The sequence below is a fragment of the Dermacentor andersoni genome, chromosome 2 (genome assembly GCF_023375885.2).
Source record: "Dermacentor andersoni chromosome 2, qqDerAnde1_hic_scaffold, whole genome shotgun sequence".
NCBI lineage: Eukaryota > Metazoa > Arthropoda > Arachnida > Ixodida > Ixodidae > Dermacentor > Dermacentor andersoni.
This window is the reverse complement of record NC_092815.1, coordinates 154,831,222-154,844,058: the sequence shown is the minus strand read 5'-3', so window position 1 is coordinate 154,844,058 and position 12,837 is coordinate 154,831,222. Positions and strand designations below refer to the sequence as shown.

The following is a 12,837-nucleotide window of genomic DNA, read 5'->3' as shown; positions in this document are numbered from 1 at the left end:
GGTTGTTTGGAGGGTCGCTAGCTGAAATGAAATATCGGAAGACCTCCCGGAACTCTTTGGCAAACCTTCCGGAACTCTTCTGAACGAATAAATTTAACCTAGTAATATAAACGATAATTATCAACGATAATAATAGCCCATAGATAGATTATTACATGCGAGACGAAATAATTGCGTGCGTATGAGTACGCTACAATTAGAAAAAGGCGCGAACCATAGTCGCTACCGGAAATAATCGCACAAATCACGCATAAATATACGTCTCCCAAAGCTAGGGAAGCAAGAACCGTGCCCGACATTTCGTCGTGATAGACGCGAGAGATTGTGGCACGGTGGCGACTGATAGCAGCGCGGTCGAAACACATCTGGGGAGGTATTCTGTAATAGTCCACCTAGGGACATGTCCATTTCGTCTGCTGCTGAAGTGCTCATTGCCTGTGGCACGTCACTGCTGCGGACGCGCAGACCAGCCCAGTCAGTCAAAACTTCAACAGCAGACGCAATGGACATGTCCACTAGGTGGACTCTTACCGAACAGCCCCCCCCCCCCCCCCCCCCCCCCAACCCCCTGGTGAGTGGTGCACTTCTCGACGTGGAGTATCCAAGATGTTCAAGCCCCGAAGGAGTGTTCATTAGTCGTCGCTCCCGGCACTACCCCTCGGTGGCAATCCCCTGCCTTGCCGAGCCCCACGGCCACTTAATTCTGTGCGCTCTCCACTGTGGCTGCCGTGGCCGCCAACCGACTGGCCTCGTCCGTGGATCTTGGGTGGACTCGGTGGCTTTCTTGTGCGGCCATCCAGGGCACAGGTGACATGCGGCGAACGCGCGAACACGGCCACTGAAAAGCCAGTGACCGAGTCAGCTCCTCTAGGTGGAGGGCATCCCCCCATGTCTCGCAGGAGATCCAAGTGGTGATGCGTTGCCTGGCTGCAGTATTGTCGTGATCGTGTACTGCGAAACAAGTGCGGCGTAGTTCAGTTCCTTGTAGGTGTACTTTGCTACACGTGTAGCGGCATTTCAAAGCATTCGCGTAGAATCACTTAAACACCGTCAAAACGATACGAGCGCTTCTCATCATGCCGGAGCAGGTTCATAGCAAAGAGCGGCACCTTTCTAAGCTATTTGTGCATTACGTTTCTTAAGCGTGCACTCCTGAGAACTGAAGGCAGACAAAACAGGTGCAACAAGAAATATGAACTCTAAAAAAAATATGCAGCAAAACTAATTGATGGGAGTGATTTCATAAATGAAAGTGTAAATTATATTGAGCATCAAAACGTAAAGACGGGACGTCTCCATGTCAAATGTTTTATTGAATTCAGAACAATCAGTGATATGAATTTCACGCAGATAAATGGTTCATCAATGTTTGCTACGAAGAACGCGGTAACTGGGTAAGAAGAACATGTCAAATGTCTTACGAGCTCTCGGTAATTCCTTCATTACAAGGGTTGGCGGGGACGTAATACGCGCGAAATAAAATTAGACATGCTTGCCAGTTTCATTAAACCTTTGTAGGAAGGGCTTATAGGATCTGTTGTTCGTAATGTTTTGGTCAGACGTGGTCTTGGAAAATCTGCGACCACGCAGAAGAAAGCAGACATGGGCACCCTCAAGAAGGCGCGCTTTTGCCGGGTGAGTCCTCCCCCTTGATTTCACGGAGTGAGACGAGAGTGAGGTCAGCTATGTGGTTGGCAATATTTTATGTGTTAGGGTAGTGCAATGCAGCCTCGTGAGCTGAGGGCGAGGAAGACAGCCTTCGACGAATTGAAACTCAACGACGAAGTTGTTATTCAAGCCGTCTTGTGTTACCTCTAGTGTTTTCTTCTCACATAAGCGCCGTCACGCACGCATGGTTAAAAAACAACGAAAAATTACCGCATAATGTTCCATCCTGAGGAACTTGGAGCATGGTGTGACTTTTTAGAATCGGTTGTGCCTTATTATGACCAGCACGATACGGAAGGCAACACAAACACACACAGAAAAAAGGAGGAGAGGACGGCGCTTGTCCTTGTGCTCATTTTTCTCTGCTGTCGTCGGTTACGTGCTGGGCGTAATAGGTGAAATACGTTTCCTTTATTTGATATGTTAAATAAAAGCGGAATACGTATAATGTGTTCCTTTGTTTTAGCATTGCATAACACAAATGATACAGACGGGAAAGGCGGGCCACGGCTTACTTTCGTCTTTCCCGCGGCGCCCCCTTGAGTCCTACACAGAGTTGTCGCACTCAGTAGGCATTGTGTTCTGCAGTGTCCCCATACAGTAAAATGCTTTGTCGACACTCCGTTGGAGTAACTCCGAAAACACTGATAGAAAGGTCTCTGCTAAGTAGTCTTTTACCATTACATTAGCTGAAAAAGTTCCTTTTCCAATACCTGCCCAAAATCCTTTTAATTTTTCCTCTCTCATGTTGGTGCAACTTCACAGATATCACCAGCAACAGTTACGTCATCAATTTGCCCATATTTAAATCTTTTCTGTAGTAGCCAAATTACTTGTGTTTAACGATACTTGCGTTGGCACTGCCACGGTGAAATGCGGGATAATTCTATCCCGCGGCTTTTCATTTACCTACCTCATATTAAGGTTTGCGCTCAGTATCCGTTTCGCAAAAAGGTAATTAAAGGGACACTAAAGGCAAATAGGCAAGTACTAAGTAATCCCGGACTGTCAAGGTACCTCACACCTCAAAGCGCTTGTTTGGTGCCAAGAAAATACTTATTTTACGAGAAGATTGCGACTGAAAGTTCTACATGCCTATATCGCATTTCAAATATTCCGCACCCGAGCGGGGAGTGGTGACGTTGCATGCGCCATTACCGCCTTTCACTGCCGTCGCTGAGTAGAACTGCCCGCGATAGGCAGCGGTAAGCTTGTTTTTGCGCAACATGTGAACGCGGGGCCATGGATAAACCGAACCTAGACATAGCATTGGATTCGGCCAGCAGCTGCTCTTGGTAAAGTGGCCTAGACCGTTCGGGAATCCCACGACATCACATGGACGTGGCATTCTTGGCTAGTGTCAGTAGGTGCGACTTTCGCAATCCAGAAAAACCAGCGCCGCACTACGCGATAACTCGAGTCGACCATCAACATACCGAAATGACTAGGTCATTGCCGAAGTGAACGCTGTGGTGATGCGGGACCGTCGTGTCGCTATCCAAGAAATTGCGGAAGAGGTGGGCATCAGCACTTTTCCTGCACATTCCATTATGACCGAACATTTGGCCATGAAGAGAGTTGCGGCGAAATTAGTACCGAAGCTGCTCACGGTGGAGCAAAAGCAAGTTCGTGTTGAAGTCTCACAGGACATGCTGGATTCCGCAACCAGTGACCCCGACTTCATGAACACCATAATCACTGGTGACCAGTCTTGGGTGTGCGTGTAGGACCCGCAAACCAAATCCCAGTCGTCACAGTGGAAGCATTCCACGTCACCAAGACGAAAGAAGGCCCGCCAAGTGCGCAGGAATGTCAAAGCGATGCTGACTGCTTTCTTTGACTCCCGCGGTGTGGTACACCATGCACGAGTACGCAGCACAGGGTCAAACTACAGGGACGTCCTCCGTCGTCTGCGTGATTTTGTGCCTGTTTCTGATTTTGGTGAACAGGAAATAGGCGCATCCATCACGACAATGCTCCTGCGCATTCCTCGCATTTGATTCAGACTTTTTTGGCGAAAGACCAGACTCCTGTCGTTCAACAGGCTCCGTACTCTCCTTATATGGCCGCCTGCCACTTCTGGCTGTTTCCCAAAATCAAGAGGCCATTGAAAAGAGTGGGATTTTGGAGAAGATAGGGCATTATGGCTGCAACGATTGCTGAGCCAAACTCCATTCCGAAAGAGGTCTTGTCGGAATGCTTCAAGCAATGGCAGCAACGATGGGAGAAGTGCGTGGAATCACAAGGAGACTTTCAGGGTGATTAGGTTTCCAACGCTCCACTTATGCCAGTTTCCTTTCCTTCGGCCAAAGGTGGGATACTTTTCTAACAGACTTCGTATAACTGGACAAGCGACAGTTATTTACGTGTTACACAGGAATACAATGATATCTTTACTACGAGTGGTGGAATACTAGTCACGGAATTCTAATCAGGAGTGCCTTCGTCCCGGGGAGTCCCTAAGCGTTAGTGGCATTACCCTTCATTTCTCGACTAAGAAAGCTCTGTTCGCGATAATATTGAATCTTTAGACGTTCTGAAGCACTAATCTATCACTTTAGATTAAATTAGTATTTGCCTTTAGTGTCCCTTTAACAAGTTCAAAGCGAGAATGATCTGAAGTGAGCACAGGCCCCCCTATGTATCGGTGCAGGCACATTCTACAGTCTTCTTTGGTATTGCAATTGTTCCTTCTATACCATACAATCTGTAAGCTATTGTAGGCAGAAATTACACGCTTATGTACATGGTAAACATTGCGAGTGTGCCTATGTATGCTGATGTGTGTGAGCTTTGATGTGTGCATCATAAGATATCTGGCATTAGTATAAACTCTGTTGTTTTTTTTCGGTATAGAAGTAACGGCGAAGGGCTGCATAACTTTATCGCAAAAATGCAGCAATAAGCAATTGCCTTTACAAGGGCAACGTTTCCAACAGTTTAATCGGCTGTCCTATCTGTTGGGCAGCACCGGATGAGTGATGAACTCTTACTGTTCATAGCGTAGTCATTAGAAAAAAACACGTTATGCCTGCTAAAGAGTGTCGAAGTACTAGTGTGTTGTCAGGTTTAACAGTTAAATATTATAAAAGCGCAACACATTCAGCCTGACGGGAGACGAAAGACTACCGTCAGCTGGGTGACGACGGGAGGAAGGTTGTCCATTGAGGTTGAGGGCAATTTCATCGTGAAGTTCATGGGTTGAAGGTGTGGGAGGAAAACAAAACAATGAGGGAATTTTCCCACCTAAGGTTAAACGGGCAGTTACGTGGAGAGACGTCTCAACGTGGAATTGCTTCGATGCATCGCATTGGTAGAACATGCACCTATATAGACTTGATGTATTTTTTTTCAATTCATACGGCGTGCCCAGACTGTGAATAAAAATGAATTTTTTTTTTCGTGCCAGAAGTTCAATCTTTCCTTCGCGGATGTGCATCCTAATGTTCACATTTGAAATCGGGGCATTTTTTTTACTATTTTCGCTTAGACGAAGCGGCCTAATTTCGCTGTTCAAACATGTCTTCTAGCGCGAATAATGAAAATAATTGATCAATCTAGTTATTCACGCTATCATTGCTATTTGTGGCCCAAGTTATGTCCACCTTCTTGGTGATCGACCTGAAGAGACCAAATAGGACTAAACGCTACACAGGATGGTTATGGTTTACAAGCATTCTAGAAGCATTTAAATTCTCCCCCTATTTCACAATTATTTTTTCTGCTCGAGAAACACGATCAGAAACGAATTCCATGGCGCAGGAAAAATCGCCACGCCAGTGCTAGCTTGTGCGCCGCTATATATAGCATTATATGCATAGGCGATATGCTGAGAAAGTTGCAGGACACTGACGCACGCGTATGGTCGAAGGTTCTATCTAAAGCAGCAGGCGTGTCTGTTAATGTAACGATAACCAGAACCAAATACCTGAATTGGTCTCCACTTTCAGAATTTCTCCGTACCAATGACCTACCTTAAATGTGCCCCACGTCAACACATGTCAAGATTTATAGCATTGCGAAAGCCGGGCGCTGGTACGCAGTGACGTGCAGCTTTGCATATTTTGCGTGCTTCCTTCGCGCGAATTGACAAAATGCTTGCGCATTCGGTGGGAAGCAAGCTACTCCAGAATACATTTTTGAAATGTTTTTCAAACTTTCTATACGTGTAAGACTTTCGATGTTGATCAATCTTCAGAAATTATGCATCTACCAAGATGCAAAAGAAGTGTTCGATTTGTTCTATGAAATTGCCGCTGACATGATTTTATTCGTGTCGTCTTATACTGCAGCCAATTATCTTTAAGCTTTGGTAAGATTTAGCCGGGACACCCTGTATATTTCCTCTATATTTCAGTTTTTCAGTGCTATTTAGCCTCTCTGCTATATTCAATCTTTGCAAGTTTCTTTCATTACGTCCCCTCCTTCAGCCCCCTATCTCTGTCTCCTGCACGCAGCCATTATGAAGTTAGCTGTACTGCTAGACTGGTAAACCCGCTCAGCAGACATTTGTTCTTCACTTCCTCGTTTACACCATGATAACATTAAAACAACTAATTAATAATGTCATTGCTACTGCAAGGTGTTTCTTGGGGGCGTCATCCTATGCTTCTTCGCATTGGACGCGGGAGAAGCCCGATCCCCAGGCGCCACCTGTCGCAGCTGTCCTCTTTTTCTGCTTCCTCTAATCTGTCGAGTTCTCAACACGATGACCTGTGGGCGACAAAATTTGGCCTTCTACAAGATACAGCCTAAATTAAGAGCGTTGCGTAATAGTTCTGCGCAAACCCGCAAGGGGGAGCGAAGTAATTAAGGGAAAATCAGACATCCACCAATTAGTAGCAAAGGAAACACATACGGGTTCCTCGAAATTCCCCCTGCGGGATTCCGCAGAACTCTTACGTCATACTCTTGCTTTTGCTTCGAGTTGTTGACAAGCTCGACTTTGCCCTGCTAGTCGCCCGGTTAGCTCGGATGGTAGAGCGGCTGCCACGGAAAGCCGGTGGTCCTGAGTTCGAGACCCGGGTCAGAGTGAATTTTTCCTCAACTGCAAGACTCTTCTTTTCCGAAGAACACGTAAGGGTTTGCTTTGTAGCAATTGCTGCGAATCGGTGGATGTCTGATTTTCCTTTAGTTAACTAAATGGAGAGCGTGTGTTCCTTGATACTGTCTGACCGACACGTCCGATTCCTGTGATGTGATTGTGGTAATGTTTCGCGCTTTAAGCCCACAGGAATCATTCATATACCTATAGCAAGAAGCATGGATGCGGCAATTAATCTGGTTAAGGTAGTTATGTTCTAATGAAGGGGACATTTTAAGGGGACCTGTTTCTTATTAGGAATCCTTATCAAGCAAACGTGATAAGAAGAGAAGCATCTTACCAGTAATCAGGTCAACGGCGTAACCATGGGGTGGGTGGTTGAGCAGCAGGACTGACAACTTCACGACGGCGGCGAGGACCGTCAGGTGGCTGCTTCCAGCCAATGTGGCTGTAAGAGATTGAGTGCGGGTTGTCAGCGGATTTCCCCATGGCATTTAAAGGAGTGTTATGGCCTAGACACATGCCAAATTTTGAAGCCCCTAAATATGCTGGCTTGGCTCACGGCTGAAAACGTTACCCTTAAGGCCAATAAATATTACTGTACACGACAGCAAGCTAAAGCAGCAGGTCCAACGAGAAAGGCAAGAGCTGAAAGATGATAATTATGAGCACCTCTTGAGCAAAATAATTTCTCACACATCAGTTAAGCGGTGATAGGCGTCAAAATTTATTTCAGGTCGTTTTCGGGTCGCCTGTGTCATGCTTACATGCGACAAACGTCGCCCAGAAAAGAAAAGCTTATTTGTTGAGCATACCAGCCGGGGTTACCTGCCCCACGGTCTTCGAAAAGCGGCGAGGGTGCATAACATTCCCATCAGCTACGACGTAACATTGCAACATTACCGACTGGAAACAAGACAATATCCTCTACCGCATCTAAAATTAAGCAAGGAAGAAGCCAGCGCCTTCCGCAGACTACACACGAATACGTATGTCTATGGAATTATCATGCAGCGGATGCACCCCACCGCGTTCTCATACCTATGCCGATGTTCTGATGTACCAGACGCCCTCCAACACATGGTGTTGGTGTGCCCACTCCGCGAGAAAAACAGTCGAGATGATGCCTCAGAACCGCTACAAGCGATCGAAGAAACGTGGTAGGCAATGTTAAAGGCACATAGCCTGGAACATCAGCGAAGTGTGGTGGACCAGGCCCGCGCGGCAGCATTAGCCAACGGCTGTCTGGACTAACAGAGCCGCCCACCTAGGACGAAGAAAGAACACTTTCTCGCTGTTTCTCACAATAAATGTTCAGTCCTCCTCCTTCTCAATATTCCCTTCGTACCAAGGGGTAACGGTGAGACAAACAGAGCACGCTTAAAGATGCCAACAATTCTTAATGCGAATTTTTAACGCCTGCACGGAGCGGGCGAAAGGAACGCCTGCTGCCTCGTACCAGGTGCTGCGCCGCGAGCGCATCGCGGAGACGCCACGTCACGCTCGCGCTCGGAAGCCGGTGCGCGGTCCATGTCACTCTCGCTCACCCCCGTGGGGCCTATCTGTTGCATGCGCCTTGCGGGCCGTGCTGACCACTGCTCCTTGCTCGGTCTCTCGCCGCGCAGGACGTCGGTAGCAAGCGGTGTTAGCACAGCAGACACCTTCTGCTTGCCGGTTCGGGCAGTAGGTGCCGCTGTTGTACATTACTCGCAGCGCAAAACTAGAAGGACCGCTCAGCGGCGTTTAATCGAAACGTTACACTAATACGGCATTGCTGCTAGGCAACCAATTATGTGTCCACAGTATACTTACGTGACAAAAGACAGTTTTAACAGGCTTTAGTTTTGGTTTTACCTAAAGCGGTAAGCTCTATTTAGAACGGTGTATCGTAGCAATTTTCTGACAGCCGCTGGGCGGGACCGCTAGCGTATAGGCTAATGCGCTACCAACACCTACCAACGGCATGGCCTTCGAACGGGGACAGGGACTGACGTGCTATTCCCCAGTGCGCCTCCAGCTACCCGCGCAGCTAAGTCTGTTGCAGTTTGTAGATGAAACAGGGATGGCCACTTTGTGAGCGCCCACTACAAATGTGGACCCTTAGCTGAATACCCCAACCTGTGCATTTCTGCACATATCTGCTAGCCCTCATACTATATTTTCTTCTCTTTTACTGCCCACTCCCTCTCCCCTGACGATGCTGCGCCATGCTGCCTCTAAAGTAGCAGAATTAAGCGTCATTTTCTACTATAGGCAACTACCATCATCAACTCGCAGTGTGTCGCTGTCATCTTTGCTAGACGCACTTAAGTGAAACCAATTCACGCAGCCACCTCAGTGGATGAAATTTGAGCGCTACCGTGAGCCACGCTGTCCTGAACTCTTCCACCGTGCTTTGTTTATTTCACCCTCTTGCGTAAGGGCACCATAAGCACGCTAAACTGCGTAGTGTAGACATTTCTCTTTCTGCTGTGGCTGACAAGTAAGCTCTTGGAACGAATGCTAGTGTTATTTTTTTAAGCATGACATGCCTTTAGCTCCCGTTGTCGGCGACCTTCAAGTGACCTTGAGGCGAAATCTAGAGCCGTTATCCGTGCACGGAAGCGAGAACGTCCGGCAAGTTGGGAGAACAAAACAAGATCAGCCGGACAACCAATCAAGAGTGCATAACGTACGCTAATTAATTCGCAAATAGGTTACAAAAATATTGTTTCCGACATCTTCCTAATGTTTGTTCAGAATACCAGTGACGCCCACGGTGTAGTGCCCGAGAAAGTGCTGTGCAGAATACTGGACCAGTTCGACAATCGTCCACTATCAGAATTCAAAGCTTTAGGTCAGTACTCCCTCAGAAAATCCACGCAAAGGCCTTACTCGCGTTATTAAGGTTCCTGCGGTCAGCGGGGCGTCACGACAGACTGCAAGAACGCCTCCCCCTACCGCTCTGTAATATACGCGGTTTGGTCGTGCTCGTCTCTATTTCTCTCTATCTCCCCCTTCCGCTCTCTTTCTCTTTTTTCCCTTCCGCTCTGTCGGGGCGCGCCACCTGTCGTGGCGCGCCCCGACAGGTGCCGCGCCACGCGCGCATTGGGGCTGTGCGGGGACCGGTACAAGGCGCGTCGCGGCCCGGACTCCCTCTCCCCTGACAACGCTTCGCCGTGCTCCGTCGCGGGTTGCAGAATCAAGCGTCTTTCCTTTCTTTAGATCACTATCTGTCTATCTCTCTGTCCGTGCCGATCACGACGTTTGGCTGGCGTACATCGTTTCCCCCTCCGAGACCCCGAGTTCTTTGGTTCGTTCCGCTTGCTCAGGCGCACGTTTCGTTGCCGCGCCGAGCGCTGCGTTGCTCGACGCTCACCGCGTGATTGGTGGGTGCAAAGTCCGATGCGGGGCGCCTCGTAAGTGATCGCTGCGCCGTAGCGCATTGTCTTACACCTCTTGCCGGGTCGACGGGAACGCTGTCGCGTTCCACTCTTGAAGGCGAAGCTTAAGCGTCCTCCAATTTTATTTGTCGTTTCCGATGGCGTGGTTCAAAAGGCAGATGCAGGACACTATACATTTCCCGGTCATCTTGTGGAGCTGAGTGCCCTTTCCAACACCAGTGGTCCGCGAGTTTCGTGGCTCGTCCGGCGCACCAGCAGCACTGGGAGCGTCCGGCGCGCCGCGAGTGGCCCTCTGACCGAGACGCTACTTGCTATGAAGTTCTGTCTGTGCCAGGAACTATTGCGTCCATATGCCCCAGTACACCGTATGGCGTGGCGAGGTGCGATGTGGTTGGGTGTGCCAGTGCCAACAGGCGCCACATCCATTTTAAGATTGTGGTTGGTATCATACCCAACCAATTTGCTTTGCCGGTAGTCATTTCATGCTTACATCTAATCTCGACTACGGTAGAACCAGCAATTTTTTCCTGTATTGAAAATGACCGTGGAAGTAGATTTTGAAGTCAAGCTTTCTTAAGCTCTCTCTCTCTCTCTCTCTGCATTGACAAGATAACCTACTTGCCATCAATAGCGCAGGCGCCCACTGACGTCTTAACGGCGCGGTCACGGTAACTGCGGCAAGCTGTACCACGGCATACAAGTCCGATGCACTGTCCATTAGGCCACGAATGTGTGCTTAAAAAGGCACAATAGGCAATTTTACAAATCGCCCTAAAGCTAGCTACCGCTCGGAGACTGCTGGCGCGTTATGTACGTCGCATAGCAAAAATTATAAGAGGTGAGGGCGCTTCCCGTTACGATGAGCTACGGGACGCGTTCATCAGCGAAATTCGCTCCGCGTTCCTCACCGTACTGTGGCACGTTGCTGCAAGGTCGAGCACGTTGCTACAATGTCGAGTACGTCGCGCGCTGCGATTAGACACCGTTCCAATGCTTAAATTTTCCACTTGCTCTGCAAGGTCCACCATGATGCCTTAAAGGTCGCATTCGTCAATGAAATTTGCAGTAGGTCTGTCGTCATAATCCACCATTTCGCCTTGCTGGCTGAAACTTTTGGCGATTCCAGATTGTATGGGATATGCACATTTTTAAGGTTACCCGATGTGAATGTGCTTTCTTCACCGTTCTTAACTTGACGATAACGCACGTTAAATGGTATCACCTCGTTAGCTAACTACCTAAAATTAGCTATTTTTGCAACTGCAGTGTTACAGTTCGCGCCACAGCAAACAAAAGCGTGTACTGGTGCAGTGAGCATTTTTTGGCGCACGAGGAGGGTTAGAGAGATTGGCCGCAGACTTTTATTTTCTGTTGGTGCGGCTCTTCTCTGTTTGACAGTGTGCCATCTATGACAAGTCTGGAAATGTATTTTATCTGCAGAGACCTTGTAAAGTGGTATTAATATTGCTGATGGTTGCTCTTTGCCATGAGAATTACCGCCTATAGTCAAAACTTGTATTCAAGGCAGGTGGTAAAACACTAGGCCACAACAAATAATCCTGTATAAGTATGTGCCAATATGACAAATTATACATCAGAAACAGTGAAGCCGTATAAGGCAGCTCTGACACACTTCGGATGCATGGTCTATCCAACGGCTAATATTCTGTTTAACAACTCATAAGCGCCCAAGGTAGACGAAGACTCATTCAAAAATATAAATTTGAACAACCAACCCCACGAGGAGGAGGAAATTTATTTCTCAACTATGAAGCTTTCTTAGAAACGCGCAAGGGCTTTCTTTGTGTTTTGGTACAGTGGTATAGACAAATGACAATTTTTTCTGCAGCGTATCGTCGTCCACCTTGCGGATTTCCGCGGAGCTGAACGGCAACATGCGCAGCATATGTTACAAGTCTAACACAATAGTTAAAAGTATAACTGTTTTTTTATATAAAAACTTGACTCGCACTACCTGTCACCGATGAAAATCCGGTGAAACAGAGCCTCTTCAGGTCGCAGATGAAGTCCTGCAGGACCTGCCCTGCCTGGTATGGGAAGAAACCGCGACAGAGCCGGCCGCAGCACCCGAACGGCACAGCCTTCAGCCCAGTCCCGGCGTCACCCAGCAGTAGCTTGCCGCCGAGAACCACGGAAGAGAGCACGCCACCGTTGCTGTTGCCTGCTGGGAAGCGGGCCGCGGCCTTCCACGGCAGCATCGGGGCAGCCACCGTTGCCTCCGTTGTCCTCTCGACCCGGCGTCCGAACGCACGTGAACGCGTCACTCTGGCTGATGCGTTTCTCGAGCGTCTCGTGCTCGAGCACGTTCGCGTGGCAACGCGCTGGAACGCGGCCCCCTGCTGCTTCCTTTTTTTTTTAGATTCATCTCTCAATTACCCTTACAGCGTCTTCGACCAAACACTCATGCCTATATACAAAATGATAACAATGAACACCCTCCCGGGCGTGGAACCTTCTGTGGTATGCAGCACAGGTTTACCTAGAAAATGCTATTAGAGCCCTTGTGTGCCAGGCAAGAAAAAAAAATTAGGAAACGTGGCAGAAGACATGCTGAGTAATTCCGCAAGATCTTACTTTTGAGGGATGAGCGCAGTGTTGGTAAGATATTAACATGTGTACTTGTTTATCCTTTTGCGTTGACCACTTTTGACTTGTTAAGAAATGTTAAACGAGTTCGCTTGGTGCGGGACGTGCCTTTATTTAATGAAAGGGAATATACGT

General features: G+C 48.2%; 1 protein-coding gene across 1 annotated transcript; it reads right to left on the bottom strand.

Annotated features, from left to right (window-relative positions):
• Window positions 1-558: 558 nt before the first annotated feature.
• On the bottom strand, window positions 559-12,499 carry LOC129387441 (uncharacterized). The gene is made up of 3 exons (XM_055076364.2): window positions 12,071-12,499; window positions 7,053-7,160; window positions 559-951 (listed from the first exon to the last, which is right to left on the bottom strand). Exons 1-3 carry the CDS (start codon window positions 12,312-12,314, stop codon window positions 698-700), a joined length of 606 nt encoding a protein of 201 aa, XP_054932339.1. The 5' UTR covers window positions 12,315-12,499; the 3' UTR covers window positions 559-697.
• Between the last annotated feature and the right edge of the window lie 338 nt (window positions 12,500-12,837).